The 14,357-nt window shown below is 38.6% G+C and overlaps 1 protein-coding gene across 2 annotated transcripts in view; it reads left to right on the plus strand.

Moving 5' to 3' along the window:
• The window catches only part of EXOC4 (exocyst complex component 4), an 826,169-nt gene that overhangs the window by 52,740 nt on the left and 759,072 nt on the right, over positions 1-14,357 (plus strand). For both annotated transcript variants that reach the window (XM_011941218.1, XM_011941219.1), the window contains exon 4: positions 7,559-7,743. In XM_011941218.1, coding sequence (XP_011796608.1) covers positions 7,559-7,743 — 185 coding nt within the window. The remainder of the gene's footprint in view (positions 1-7,558; positions 7,744-14,357) is intronic.

Raw genomic sequence — 14,357 nt, forward strand, 5'->3', positions numbered from 1 at the left:
GTTCTCCTTGAAGAGGTCCTTTACATCCCTTGTAAGTTGGATTCCTAGGTATTTTATTCTCTTTGAAGCAATTGTGAATGGAAGTTCACTCATGACTTGGCTCTCTGTCTGTTACTGGTGTATAACAATGCTTGTGATTTTTGCACATTGATTTTCTATCCTGAGACTTTGCTGAAGTTGCTTATCAGCTTAAGGCGATTTTGGGCTGAGATGATAGGATTTTCTAGATATACAGTCCTCTCATCTGTACACAGGGACAATTTGACTTCCTCTTTTCCTAATTGAATACCCTTTATTTTTTTCTCCTGCCTGAGTGCCCTGGCCAGAACTTCCAACACTGTGTTGAATAGGAGTGGTGAGAGAGGGCATCCCTGTCTTGTGCCAGGTTTCAAAGGGAATGCTTCCAGTTTCTGCCCACTCAGTAGGATATTGGCTGTGGATCTTTCATAAATAGCTCTTATTATTTTGAGATACGTCCCATCAATACCTAATTTATTGAGAGTTTTTAGCATGAAGGGCCATTGAATTTTGTCAAAGGCCTTTTCTGCATCTATTGAAATAATCATGTGGTTTTTGTCTTTGGTTCTGTTTATATGCTGGATTACGTTTATTGTATGTTTAACCAGCCTTGCATCCCAGGGATGAGGCCCACTTGATCGTGGTGGATAAGCTTTTTGATATGCTGCTGGATTTGGTTTGCTAGTGTTTTATTGAGGATTTTTGCATCAATGTTCATCAGGGATATTGGTCTAAAATTCTCTTTTTTTGTTCTGTCTCTGTGAGGCTTTGGTATCAGGATGATGCTGGCCTCATAAAATGAGTTAGAGAGGATTCCCTCTTTTTCTGTTGATTGGAATAGTTTCAGAAGGAATGGTACCAGCTCCTGTTTGTACCTCTGGTAGAATTCGGCTGTGAATCCGTCTGGTCCTGAACTTTTTTTGGTTGGTAGGCTACTAATTATTGCCTCAATTTCAGAGCCTATTATTGGTCTATTCTGGGATTCAACTTCTTCCTGGTTTAGTCTTGGGAGAGTGTTAAGTGTCCAGGAATTTATCTGTTTCTTCTAGGTTTTCTAGTTTATTTGTGTAGAGGTGTTTATAGTATTCTCTGACGGTAGTTTGTATTTCTGTGGGGTCCCCTTTTTCATTTTTTATTGCGTCTATTTGATTCTTCTCTCTTTTTTTCTTTATTAGTCTTGCTAGTGGTGTATCAATTTTGTTGTTCTTTTCAAAAAACCAGCTCCTGGATTCATTGATTTTTTTTTTTGTGTCTCTATCTCCTTCATTCTGCTCTGATCTTAGTTATTTCTTGCCTTCTGCTAGCTTTTGAATGTGTTTGCTCTTGCTTCTCTAGTTCTTTTAATTGTGATGTTAGTGTCAATTTTAGATCTTTCCTGCTTTCTCTTGTGGGCATTTAGTGCTGTAAATTTCCCTCTACACACTACTTTAAATGTGTCGTGTCATAGAGATTCTGGTATGTTGTATCTTTGTTTTCATTGGTTTCAAGGAACATCTTTATTGCTGCCTTCATTTTGTTATGTACCCAGTAGTCATTTAGGATCAGGTTATTCAGTCTCCATGTAGTTGAGCGGTTTTGAGTGAGTTTCTTAATCCTGAGTTCTAGTTTGATTGTGCTGTGGTCTGAGAGACAGTTTGTTATAATTTCTGTTTTTTACCTTTGCTGAGGAGTGCTTTACTTCCAACTATGTGGTCAATTTTGGAATAAGTGCGATGTGGTGCTGAGAAGAATGTGTATTCTGTTGATTTGGGGTGGAGAGTTCTTTAGATGTCTGTTAGGTCCCTTGGTGCAGAGCTGAGTTCAATTCCTGGATATCCTTGTTAACTTTCTGTCTCCTTGATCTGTCTACTGTTGACAGTGGGGTGTTAAAGTCTCCCATTATTGTGTGGGAGTCTAAGTCTCTATGTAGGTCTCTAGGGACTTGCTTTATGAATCTGGGTGCTCCTGTATTGGGTGCCTATATATTTAGGATAGTTAGCTCTTCTTGTTGAATTGATCCCTTTACCATTATGTAATGGCCTTCTTTGTCTCTTTTGATCTTTGTTGGTTTAAAGTTTGTTTTGTCGGAGACTAGGATTGCAACCCCTGCCTTTTTTTTGTTTTCCATTTGCTTGGTAGATCTTCCTCCATCCCTTTGTTTTGAGCCTACGTGTGTCTCTGCATGTGAGATGAGTCTCCTGAATACAGCGCAATGATGGGTCTTGATTCTTTATCCAGTTTGCCAGTCTGTGTCTTTTAATTGGAGCATTTAACCCATTTACATTTATGGTTAACATTGTTATGTGTGAATTTGATCCTGTCATTATGATGTTAGCTGGTTATTTTGCTCATTAGTTGATGCAATTTCTTCCTAGCATTGATGGTCTTTACATTTTGGCATATTTTTGCAGTGGCTGGTACTGGTTGTTCCTTTCCATGTTTACTGCTTCCTTCAGGAGCTCTTGTAGGGCAGTCCTGGTGGTGACAAAATCTCTCAGCATTTTCTTGTCTGTAAAGGATTTTATTTCTGCTTCACTTATAAAACATAGTTTGGCTGGATATGAAATTCTGGGTTGTAAATTATTTTCTTTAAGAATGTTGAATATTGGCCCCCAGTCTCTTCTGGCTTGTAGAGCTTCTTCCCAGAGATGTGCTGTTAGTCTGATGGGCTTCCCTTTGTGGGTTACCCAACCTTTCTCTCTGGCTGCCCTTAACATTTTTTCCTTCATGTCAACTTTAGTGAATCTGACAGTTATGTGTCTTGGAGTTGTTTTTCTTGAGGAATCTCTTTGTGGTGCTCTCTGTATTTACTGAATTTGAATTTTAGCCTGCCTTGCTAGGTTGGGGAAGTTCTCCTGGATAATATCCTGCAGAGTGTTTTCCAACTTGGTTCCATTCTCCCCTTCACTTTCAGGTACACCAATCAGATGTAGATTTGGTCTTTTCACATAGTCCCATATTTCTTGGAGGCTTTGTTTGTTTCTTTTTACTCTTTTTTCTCTAAGCTTCTCTTCTTGCTTCATTTCATTGATTAGATCTTCAGTCACTGATACCCTTTCTTCCAGTTGATCGAATCGGTTATGGAAGCTTGTGCATTTGTCACATAGTTCTTGTGCCATGGTTTTCAGCTCTATCAGGTCATTTAAGGAGTTCTCTACACTGGTTATTCTAGTTAGCCATTTGTCTAATCTTTTTTCAAGGTTTTTAGCTTCTTTGCGATGGGTTCGAACTTCTTCCTTTAGCTTGGAGAAGTTTGATGGTCTGAAGCCTTCTTCTCTCAACTCATCAAAGTCATGCTCCATCCAGCTTTGTTCCCTTGCTGGCGAGGAGCTGTGTTCCTTTGGAGGGGGAGAGGTGCTCTGGATTTTAGAATTTTCAGCTTTTCTGCTCTGTTTTTTCCCCATCTTTGTGGTTTTATCTACCTTTGGTCTTTGGTGATGGTGATGTATGGATGGGATTTTGGTGTGAATGTCCTTTCTGTTTGTTAGTTTTCCTTCTAACAGTCAGGACCTTCAGCTGCAGGTCTGTTGGAGTTTGCTGGAGGTCCACTCCAGACCCTGTTTGCCTGGGTATCAGCAGCAGAGGCTGCAGAAGAGCAAATGTTGCTGAACAGCAAATGTTGGTGCCTGATCATTCCTCTGGAAGCTTCGTCTCAGAGGGGTACCCGGCCATGTGAGGTGTCATTCTGCCTCACTGGGGAGTGCCTCCTGGTTTGGCTACTTGGGGGTCAGGGACCCATTTGAGGAGGCAGTCTGTTGGTTCTCATATCTCAAACTCCCTACTGGGAGAACCACTACTGTCTTAAAAGCTGTCAGACAGGGACACTTAAATCTGCAGAGGTTTCTGCTGCCTTTTGTTCGGCTATGCCCTGTCCCCAGAGGTGGAGTCTACAGAGGCAGGCAGGCCTCCTTGAGCTGAGGTGGGCTCCACCCAGTTTGAGCTTCCTGGCTGCTTTGTTTACCTACTCAAGCCTCTGCAATGGCGGACGCCCCTCCCCCAGCCTAGCTGCCCCCTTGTAGTTAGATCTCAGACTGCTGTGCTAGCAATGAGGGAGGCCCCGTGGTCGTGAGACCCTTCGAGCCAGAACCCGGATATAATCTCCTGGTGTGCCGTTTGCCAAGATCCTTGGAAAAATGCAGTATTAGGGTGGAGGTGACCCGATTTTCCAGGTGCTGTGTGTCATGGTGTCCCTTGGCTAGGGAACGGAATTCCCTTATCCCTTGCACTTCCTAGGTGAGGTGATGCCTTGCCCTGCTTTGGCTCTCGCTCTGTAGGCTGCACCCACTGTCCTGCATCCATCGTCCGACACACCCTAGTGAGATGTACCCGGTACCTCAGTTGGAAATGCAGAAATCCCCCATCTTCTCTGTCACTCATGCTGAGAGTTGTAGCCTGGAGCTGTTCCTATTCGGCCATCTTGGAACCATCCCCCCTTTTTAAATAATTTCTTATAGTAACTACCCTGTGAAATTATTTTGTTGCTGTCTACATTAATCCAACTGCATCTCTTAAATTTCTGTTAATCTTTCATCAGTGTGTTATTTAAAAGGTACTCTGCAGTCATTACATTTGGAAAAGTGCAGTAATTTATACAATGACCACTTCCCATATATTAAAACAATCTTTTTATTATTAATTATGCACATTCCTAAATACAGATTATTATTATTTCTAGTAAATCTCAAGTCTTAGTAAATACCTGGAAACTGCACCTCCCCAGTACAACAGAATTGACGGTCAGATCAGAGGTGGTAGTCTGTTGGGTTGACTGCTACCTCGCCAACTGTTCCTTTGTGGGTGAACTTTATGTTTCAAACTCCTTAAAACCAGATAAGATAAATGTTAGGGCTGGGCGCAGTGGCTCACACCTGTAATCCCAGCACTTTGGGAGGCTGAGGTGGGTGGATCATGAGGTCAGGAGTTTGAGACCAGTCTGTTCAACATGGTGAAACTCTGTCTCTACTAAAGATACAAAAAGTTAGTTTGGCATGGTGTCAGGCTTCTGTAATCCCAGCTACTCGGGAGGCTGAGGCAGGAGAATTGCTTGAACCCCGGAGGCGGAGGTTACAGTGAGCCGAGATTGCGCCACTGCACTCCAGCATCGGCGACAGGGTGACTCCATCTCATAAAAACAGAAAAAGGTAAATGTTAGGTTTCTAAATATATATTCTAGAGAGCAAATGTTGCATTGACAACTATTTTCTTTAAATTGGTTTGAGTACCACTTCGTATGGTTAGAGTAAGGGAAGATAGTGGCCTTGTCCAGCTTCCATAATTATAGCTTTATAAATAGACTATTAATAAGTGAAGACCAGAAAATAAAACAGTGTTTTCTTATAGAAATAAGACACTGTTCTCTTTTCTTTTTTGTGGTAAGGTTTTCAAATTTTTGAAATTCTGAGACTATCTTTGATAATATATATGTTAATTTTACTTGTATTTTGGGCCAAGGAAATATATTCAAAGTTTGTCATTTAAATGGTTACAATGGCTCAAAGAAGGAAGGAACACTTACTGAAATTGCTTCACTAAAACATGTTGGGAATACCCTCTGAGGTTTCTTTACTCATGGAATAAATAGGTACTCTTAAAAATAATTTCAGTAAGCATTGAGGAGGTGCCAGGCACTGTGCTAAGTGTTGTACCTGAATTTTTACTTTTAATTTGATTAGGTGGCTTTGAAAGTTGACACTTGTCATAAAATTCTGTATTTGGATCATGTACTGTTTGGGTTAAAAATCTTCATGTAAATTCCTACAAACAAATCAAGTGTGGATGTGCAGTGGGTGGTTTTTAAGCTTAAATATCTCAGCTGGATTTAATTACCTTAAGGGATAAGGCTACATGATGGGCCAGTGGTTTACCAAATTATTTTTCATTTTCTGGATCTCAGTGTCACTGGAGGTTAATGCATCCTCTTTTCTCTGCTAGAGACCCGAGTTAAAATCCATTTTAGGGCATAAGTGTAAATGAATTTGTTGTTGTTTTTTCCTCCTTGGGGACACTGGTCATTTTGTGAGGCTGCCTTTCCATTTGGAATTGCTGGCAGCTTGCTCTGGGCCCAGGGGCTCTCATAGCAGGGGCAGTTGCAAGTCAGCGTGAAAATGAACTGGTAGGCTTCAGAGGGCAGAGCTGGCCCAGGGCTTGTCACTCTTACATTCCTTGATTCTTTCTTGGTTAACTTAAGGAAACTTATTTGCTACTGACATTTGATTATAGCACATCACAAAACAAGTGATGTGGTTGTGGGTAAGCCATCACATTTTCTTTACCATTTCAGGCTGGTTTATATTGGGCAGCTACAAAGATTTCTTTCTTCACTGTCCACAAACTCCTAAATGACTCCTTAGAATGCTGTAGATGTGTGATCAACATTTTTGATCACCAATGTGTTTCATGGCTTTAATTACCTATTGTTTTAGTGTAAATGGTTCATTCTTTAGGAGCGTGTTTGTATCCAGAATTACATTTAAGGGTTTTACCCTGAAGTATCATTAGTTATTTCCTTTATCTGTACCTATTATGAATATTTAGTATAACCTATGCAGGGAATAACACACATAGCATTTCATCCCTGAGGGAGCTCACTTGTGTTCTTTCCCTCTAAGCTCATCCTGTCATTTCTATTTTCTCTCAAAGAATAGCACCTAGAGTATGCTCTTTAAGTTTTTTTCTTTGAAAAGATACAAGATCTTTATACATAAAAACAAACATAATTTTGTGTACATGAATAAATGGGATCATATCATGCATGCTGTCTTTTTTTTTTCCCTTTGCAGATGTCACTTTGCGTTTCAAAGTGAGTTGGTTGCTCTAGGTTCCTTGAAGCCTTCATGTTCTCCATTCATTGTAGGCATTCCTATACCAGTTTGATTCATCCAGTCCTTTTGCCTTGAAAATCTCCCAAACCACTTCGCACCAGGAGTATCTTCCTCTTTATGTTATGTCTTCCAGTCACCGTTCATTTCCCATTTCTTCTGTTAAACTGAATCAGGACAAGGAGAGGTGATGACTACTATTGTCCACTTGTAGCATTCATATAAAAAAATGTATTTACCTCTGTGTGATGTGTATTTGTAAAAGAGTGAGAGAGAGCCCAACTCTTGGTAAGCATAAAGAGTCATGATTGCTGTGAGAACAAGTTCTTTTTAAAACATTTATATAGTGTGCTTTTTTTAAAGCCTTAGTTTAAAAAAGCTAACTTTGAGTAAAAGTTGATTAAACCATTAGTACATGGGATTCCTATGAGAATGTGAATGATAGTATCATTTAAATAGGGAGGTCTCTTTACATGTGTCCATTGATGGGCGTGTGTGGGCATAAATAGTTTGCTGTGGTGCTGTGTATGCTTTCATGTTTATCTTTGTCAAGACTGTTTTATCATTATCTAAGGTGAGAAAAGCTCTCCCCTAGCCACATTATACTCTGCAAAGTCTTGGATATGCTGATAAAGTTCTCGTAAGCTCCCTTTTGTTAGTATCTTTTTAAGATATCTTTCTTATTTATAATATTGCCAGGTTATTAAGTTGTACTTAATTTCTTTCTTTTTTTTTCTTTTCAGGTGTCAGCAGTTGAGTCTTTGGAGGGCCCCCTGCTCCAGGTGGAAGGACTAAGTGACCTTCGACTAGAGCTTCACAGCAAGAAGATGAACCTCCATTTGGTTCTCATAGATGAACTACACCGGCACCTGTACATCAAATCGACTAGCCGAGTTGTGCAGCGTAACAAGGAAAAGGGGAAAATGAGGTTAAAGAGGCTCTTTGCTATAAGTGTCTTGTGGCAGTGTAGGATTAGAAGGAATATTTTTTGTTTTCCAGAATGTTGTTGTAGTTTATTTTATTTTTCCTTTAATGTACTGTCTCTGAAACTTCAGGATGGTTTTATAATAGCAAATACTCCATGTTCTGAGAGGCTGACATTTGAAGTTTGTTCATTCATTCATTCTACATTCATTATGGTCCTTTTCTGTGAGGATATATAAGAGTAATTTACTGTGGGTCTCATATTCTGGATCAGAGACATTGGTACGTCTCAGAAGGAAGTTGAAAAATTCTTAAATTGGACTGTGAAGTCAGCCTGATTAAGAAATGTGGATATATTGGCTGGGTGCAGTGGCTTACGCTTGTAATCCCAGCACTTTGAAAGGCCAAGGTGGAAGGATCGCTTGTGCCCAGGAGTTCAAGACCAGCCTGGACAACAGAGCAAGACCCTGTCTCTACAAAAAAAAGGCCAAAATTAGCTGGATATAGTGGTGTTCACCTGTAATCCTAGCTACTCCAGAGGCTGAGATGAGAGGATGGCTTGAGCCCAGGAGTTTGAGCTGCAGTGAGCTATGATTTCTCTACTGTACTCTAGCCTGGGTGACACAGACAGAGACCCTGTCTCTTAAAAAAAATGACAAAAAGAAATATAGATGTATTGATTGAATAAGATTCTTTGTTACTCAGGGTTATGTTCAGCTTTAGGTTGTCCTTTTTCTGGAATAGTTAAGGAAAGGTTCAGAGAGAACACTTTTATTCCTTGGTTGGTTGTAGCATGTATTGATTGAATAAAATTCTTTGTTACTTAGGGTTATGTTCAGCTTTAGGTTGTCCTTTTTCTGGAATAGTTAAGGAAAGGTTCAGAGAGAACACTTTTATTCCTTGGTTGGTTGTAGCATAGCCCTATATTTAATGGCCTGGGTAGTCTCAAGAAATTCATTAGGTTAGTAGAGGCCTGGTAGGGAATAAGACTAGATCTTAGGATGATAGAACATTGGAGTTTTTAACATGTTAGATAGCTGTGCATAGTACATGTCCTTCCAATATTTCTTTAGAATAGATCTTTTCAGAGGGCATTTTAGCACTGTCTACTGAAATATACATGTTGACACTTTTTCATTCAGATATAGACAAGAAGAGTACTGGAATCAGTGCACACTGGGAATGAAGTCTTTCTTACCCTGTTTGAACAAAAAATGCCAAATTTGCGTGTGATGCTTCAGTTTAATCAGAGATCCTGACAGAGAAAGAGAAGTTTCTACCTCTTTTCAGCAGATGGGCACTAGAAATACTTCTGCCAGGCATACAGATTTGATATGTACCTGACACATAACTTCAAGGCTAGCTCTGAGTACGGTATCTGTCAGTACCTCAGCAGAGAGTGAAGTGGTGGGTAGGGGAAGTGCTAAGGAATTCTTTCTACAATGCCTGGTGATAAATAGCAGATCTGAAGAGATTTCTTCCCATACAAGGTTAAGTAATAAAATCACTATGAGTCCTGTGAAAATATTCTATATTATAAGGGAAAATGAGCATTATTTTGAGGTCTCAGAGGAAGAACATTTATTTAAAAAAAATTTATGTAAAGCAAGCAAGAAACATTTAAGAGACTTAAGCTCAAAGTTTCTCAAAAAATACAAGAAACACGATGTAGTAGACTATTCAGAATAATCACTCCTTTCCCCTCTACTTTAGTGGGAGAGGAGTATTTCCTACCCTTTGGTTTTGGGGCTTTGGCTTTTGCCATCATTAGGGTACATGACACAAGCAGGGGCTTCAAACGTGCTTATGCTGTTGACTGTGGCCTCTCGTGCTTCTGCCATCGTCTTGCTGTTGGTCCCAGGAGAAGGGTGAGAGACACATGGAACTGACTGAAGATCAGCAGACCTGCCTAGTCTGCATCAACCAACCACCAAAATATATGCTTATTGTTGAACATTATTGAGATTTTGTGGTTGTATGCAGCAGGCGCATAGCTTATATGAAAACAGTAACCAGGAGTTACAAGAACAGAGTGAGGAGAGATGCTAACAGAGCTAACTAAAACATGAAAAATATCTAAGGAAACCAAAATGAAGTAGGGAAATTTAAGCCTTTAAAACTTTAAAAAGAAGATCTGAATCACTGATGTGGAGGGAAAACTTTTCTCATGATGAAAAAGACAAGATGCCAAAAGGAAGATGATAAATATGGAAGATGAACAGTGGCCGATCCAGTGATTTTAGGGTTTCCAGAGGATCACACTAAAATGATAGTGTTTGGGGCTGAATTATATTCTCCCTAAAATTCATATATTGAAATCCTAGTCCCCAGTACCTCAGAATATGACTGTATTTGGAAATAGGGTGTTTTAGGAAGTGACTAAGTTGAAATGAGGTCATTAGTGTGGGCCCTAATCCAGTAGGACTGATGTCCTTGTAAAAAGGAAATTTGACACACTTGGAGGGAAGACCATGTGAAGACACAGGGAGAAGATGGTCACCTACAAGCAAAGCAGAGAGGTCTGAGAAGAAACCACGCCCACACCTTGATCACAGACTTCCAGCCTGCAGAACTTTGAGAAAGTAAATTTCTGTTGTCTAAGCTATCCAGTCTGTGTTACTTTATTATGGCAGTGGGAGTGAACTCAGGGGATCAGAAGCAATAATTAGAGTATAAATAAAGAAACCCATTTAAACAGAAAAACAAGTCTGCAAGTTGAAAGAATTTAAGGTAAAGTTAATAAAAAACTTAATAAAAAAAGTTACTCTTTGATATAATCTGGAAATTTTTATGATTTTCAGAAACAAATTTTATAAGCACCATGAAGAAATATTTTGTGATCTGAAGTGATAGAGATAATTATTTGCCCACCCAATGTCCATTCTTCCCTTCATTTTTAATGACAATCTTTGTTTAATTCCTGGTGGCTATTGGCCCAGCTAAAAGGCTGCATTTTCCATCTTCCCATATAGCTAGAGGGAGATTAGTGGGACTTCAGTTTGCAAGCTGTTGAATGGGGAGGTCATTGATTTTTCAAAGATACCAATTAAACTGGTATGCTCCTCTTTTACCCCTCATTTGCCTTTCTTTACTTCCTATCTGGGACATAGATTGGTGCCATCAAGCCATCCTAGACACAAGGTGACCTTGAGGATAGAAGCCACATCCGAAACTCCATGATCACCTTGAACCTCTTTTCTAGGCCTGGATGGGGTACTTCTTTAATATGAGAGGAAGTTTTGTTTTACTCAGACCACTATTATTTGGTCTTCTTTTTATACACTTAAAACCAGTTCAGTTACACAGAAAGGAGCAAAAATCAGGCTCACCAGTATTTGCTGAATACTAACGCCAGAAGATAATAGAACAAAGTCTATAAAGCTGAATGGAGAAGAGTTGGGATCAAAGACTTCTCTACCCAGCCAAGGGGACATTGATATGTGTAGGTGATAGAGAGACATTCTCAGATACGAATTTATAATAAAAAAATGAGTATTATTTTTCTGAGCAAAATTCTCAGAGGTAAACTGTGAGACATACGTCAAAATTACCACCAGAGAATAATAAAGTTGTAGGTAATTTGAAACAACTTTGAGGGCCACATACCATTAAATATGTACATGTATATTTGTAAGTAACTGAAAAATATATTTTTGCAAGATTGAGAATATCAACTAAAAACCATTGTTGAAAAAAGGCCGGCCAGGCGTGATGGCTCATGCCTGTAATAAACTTTGGGAGTCCGAGGCGGGAGGATCACTTGAGGTCAGGAGTTTGAGACCAGCCTGGTCAACATGGTAAAACCCCATCTCTACTAAAAATATAAGTTAGCCAGGCATGGTGGCACGTGCCTGTCGTCCCAGCTACTCAGGAGGCTGAGGCAGGAGAATCACTTGAACCCAGGAAGTGGAAGTTGCATTGAGCTGAGATTACGCCACTGTATTCCAGCCTGGGTGACAGAACAAAAAACAAACAAAAAAACAAACAAACAAAAGTCTATGTAGTCAAGGAGCGCTCTCTAATAGTAAACAGAATTTATATCACTTTTTACTCAATTAATAGTGACTAGGAAATTTGGATAGTTAGGAGAAAGGAATGCTGAATTCTTGCTTAAGATGAGGGTGAAGTTTTGTTTTGGACTTTAATAATTAGAGAAAATGTTTAATTTTGTTTTTATTGATCTAGATATGTATATTTAAAGATTTTTATATTTAAAAATCAATAGAGAAGACAAATAAAAATGTTCTGTATTACAAAGGATATTGTACTGCAGCCCTCCTTTGTCAGCAGGGGATATGTTCCAAGACCCACAGTAGGTACCTGAAACTGCAGATAGTACTGAACCCTGAATCTGCCTGCACAGTAAATTCTCACTTAATGCTCTCAATAGGTACTTGGAAACTGTGACTTTAAGTGAAATGAAGCTGTAACTTTAAGTGAAATGACGTACAGAAGGTCCTAGAATAACATTGTGTCCTTCAGGGTCCTCTGTTGATGACAGAAAAACAAAAAATGGTTAAATGGTTTCATTATATGCCAAGATTTCTTGATTGCAAATAGAGGAAATCAGTCTGGGTAACTAAAATAGGAAAAGAATTTATTGGAAAGTTATCAGGTTGTTCACGGAATCTATGGGAAGTCTGTATAATCAGGCTCTAAACCCAGTAGGAACCAACGGAGATTAAGCAGCTGAGCACACACAGTCTTAGACAAGCCACAGGAAGGGTCTGTTTGGGTTGCTATTTTTGCTGGCACCCTGCCCATAGTAGCTGGATTTTAAACTCTTCTGTAAATGATCTCTAAATGTCCCTGCATCTTTCCTTTATCTCTTCAAGATTCAAAGTTCTGGATTCAAGCATCCAGTTTGCTGAGCCTGGTAATGCCTGGCCTCCTTCAGCTTCCTTAGTAGGAAGTGGGGCCTTCTTTTTGCTTTGATGCAGTCAGTGGGGATGGACTGTTCAAATGTTTGGTAGCCAAAACAAATACCCAACAAATTTCTATTGCGGGAGAAAACAAAGGAAATCACATGAAGGCACTTACGTATAAAGGCTACTAGACATTTTCGAAGTAGAAAATAGGTAGTAGAATTGACAAATGAAAGAAAGGTACATGCTCACATACAAAAAATAATAAATATTTTATTTGGAAGAAATGAAACAAATAAATGGTGAGACTGTCCTTGTTCTTAGCTCATGAAGATGTCAGTTCCAGTAAATTCCAGTTGAAAATTTTGAAACTGTCAAATAAAAAAGTTCGCATGGATGAATACATGCGTAAGAATTGTTTAAAAGAATTGTGAAGGGAGGTTATGAGGGGGGCATTTCTTATATGATATCAAAGCATATTGTAAAACTGTTTTAGTCAAAACAGTACAGACATGCAGAAACAAAATTTTTTTAAAAAAGAAAACAGTACAGACATGCAAATAGAAAATCAGATGGGTGAGACAAAGTAGAGTTGAGAAATAGACCCCAGGATCTATGGACTTTTGTATTTTTGAACAATAGTTCAAGTCAACTGGGGGTAATGAAGGCTATTTATTATATAGTGTTCAGACAATTGACTGTTGATTTGAAGAAAATAAATTTAGGTGCCTACCTCTTATGTACAAATAATTCAGCCAGATGTAAAAATCACATAACACTGTATTAGCATTAGAAAAACTTATAGAAGGATGTGTGGAGGAGCCTTTTCCAAGCATATCAGAAGACATAAAGAAATATATTAAGTGGTTTAGCCATTTAAAAACCCAAAACTTACCTTTAGTAAAACGGAGTCAGAGGATAAACTACACTCTAAGAAAATATATGTATGTCATATAACGCTTTAATATCTAAAGCATGCAGATATTTGTAAGCTTAGTAAAAAGGGATATAGACTGTTCATAGATTAAAAATGCAAATGGCTAATAAACATAAGATTGTTCAATAGCATGAGTAGTCAGAGAAATATACTTTTGAAAAATTAAATGCAATTTTTTGTTCAAAGACATTGATAGCATGTTTTGATGGCAAAGATGGCGGAAATGCATACCTTTCTCTTGATGGTGGAATAACCAGTATGCCTTTTTGGAAAATAAATTTGCATATTCTTTGTCCAGGGAATTTTGTTTCTAGGTCTACATCCTACAAAAACAGTACCAGTTCATAAAAATATATGTAACAAGATATTCATTGTGACATTGTTGGTAAGAACAACAAAAATATGCAGCTTAAATGTTCATCAAGAGGAGTATGGTATATTGATACCATGTAATTATAGAACTTGAATGATAATGGTCTCTATGTGCTGATGTGGAAAGGTTTCTAAGGTGCATTTTTGGGTCCCAAAAGCAAATTGAAAAATAGCATAGATAGTACGAACCTATTTGTGAAAGATTGAAAGGATAGAAACTTAAATATGTATACTTTATATGTTGGTATAAATATTTGTATGTGTATAGAAAATGTCCAGACAGATAATGTCAAAACACTGACAAAAGAAATTACTTGTGAGAAATGGAAATGTGAGGTGGGGAATAGGGAAGTAGAAATTCTTTTATTTCCTGTATACATCATGAGCGTGTTTTAAAAAAATAATATAATTACTGATGATCTTTTTTCTTTTTTTTTTTTTTGA

The sequence above is a fragment of the Colobus angolensis genome, unplaced genomic scaffold, assembly GCF_000951035.1.
Source record: "Colobus angolensis palliatus isolate OR3802 unplaced genomic scaffold, Cang.pa_1.0 Scaffold2, whole genome shotgun sequence".
NCBI classification, from domain to species: Eukaryota; Metazoa; Chordata; class Mammalia; order Primates; family Cercopithecidae; genus Colobus; species Colobus angolensis.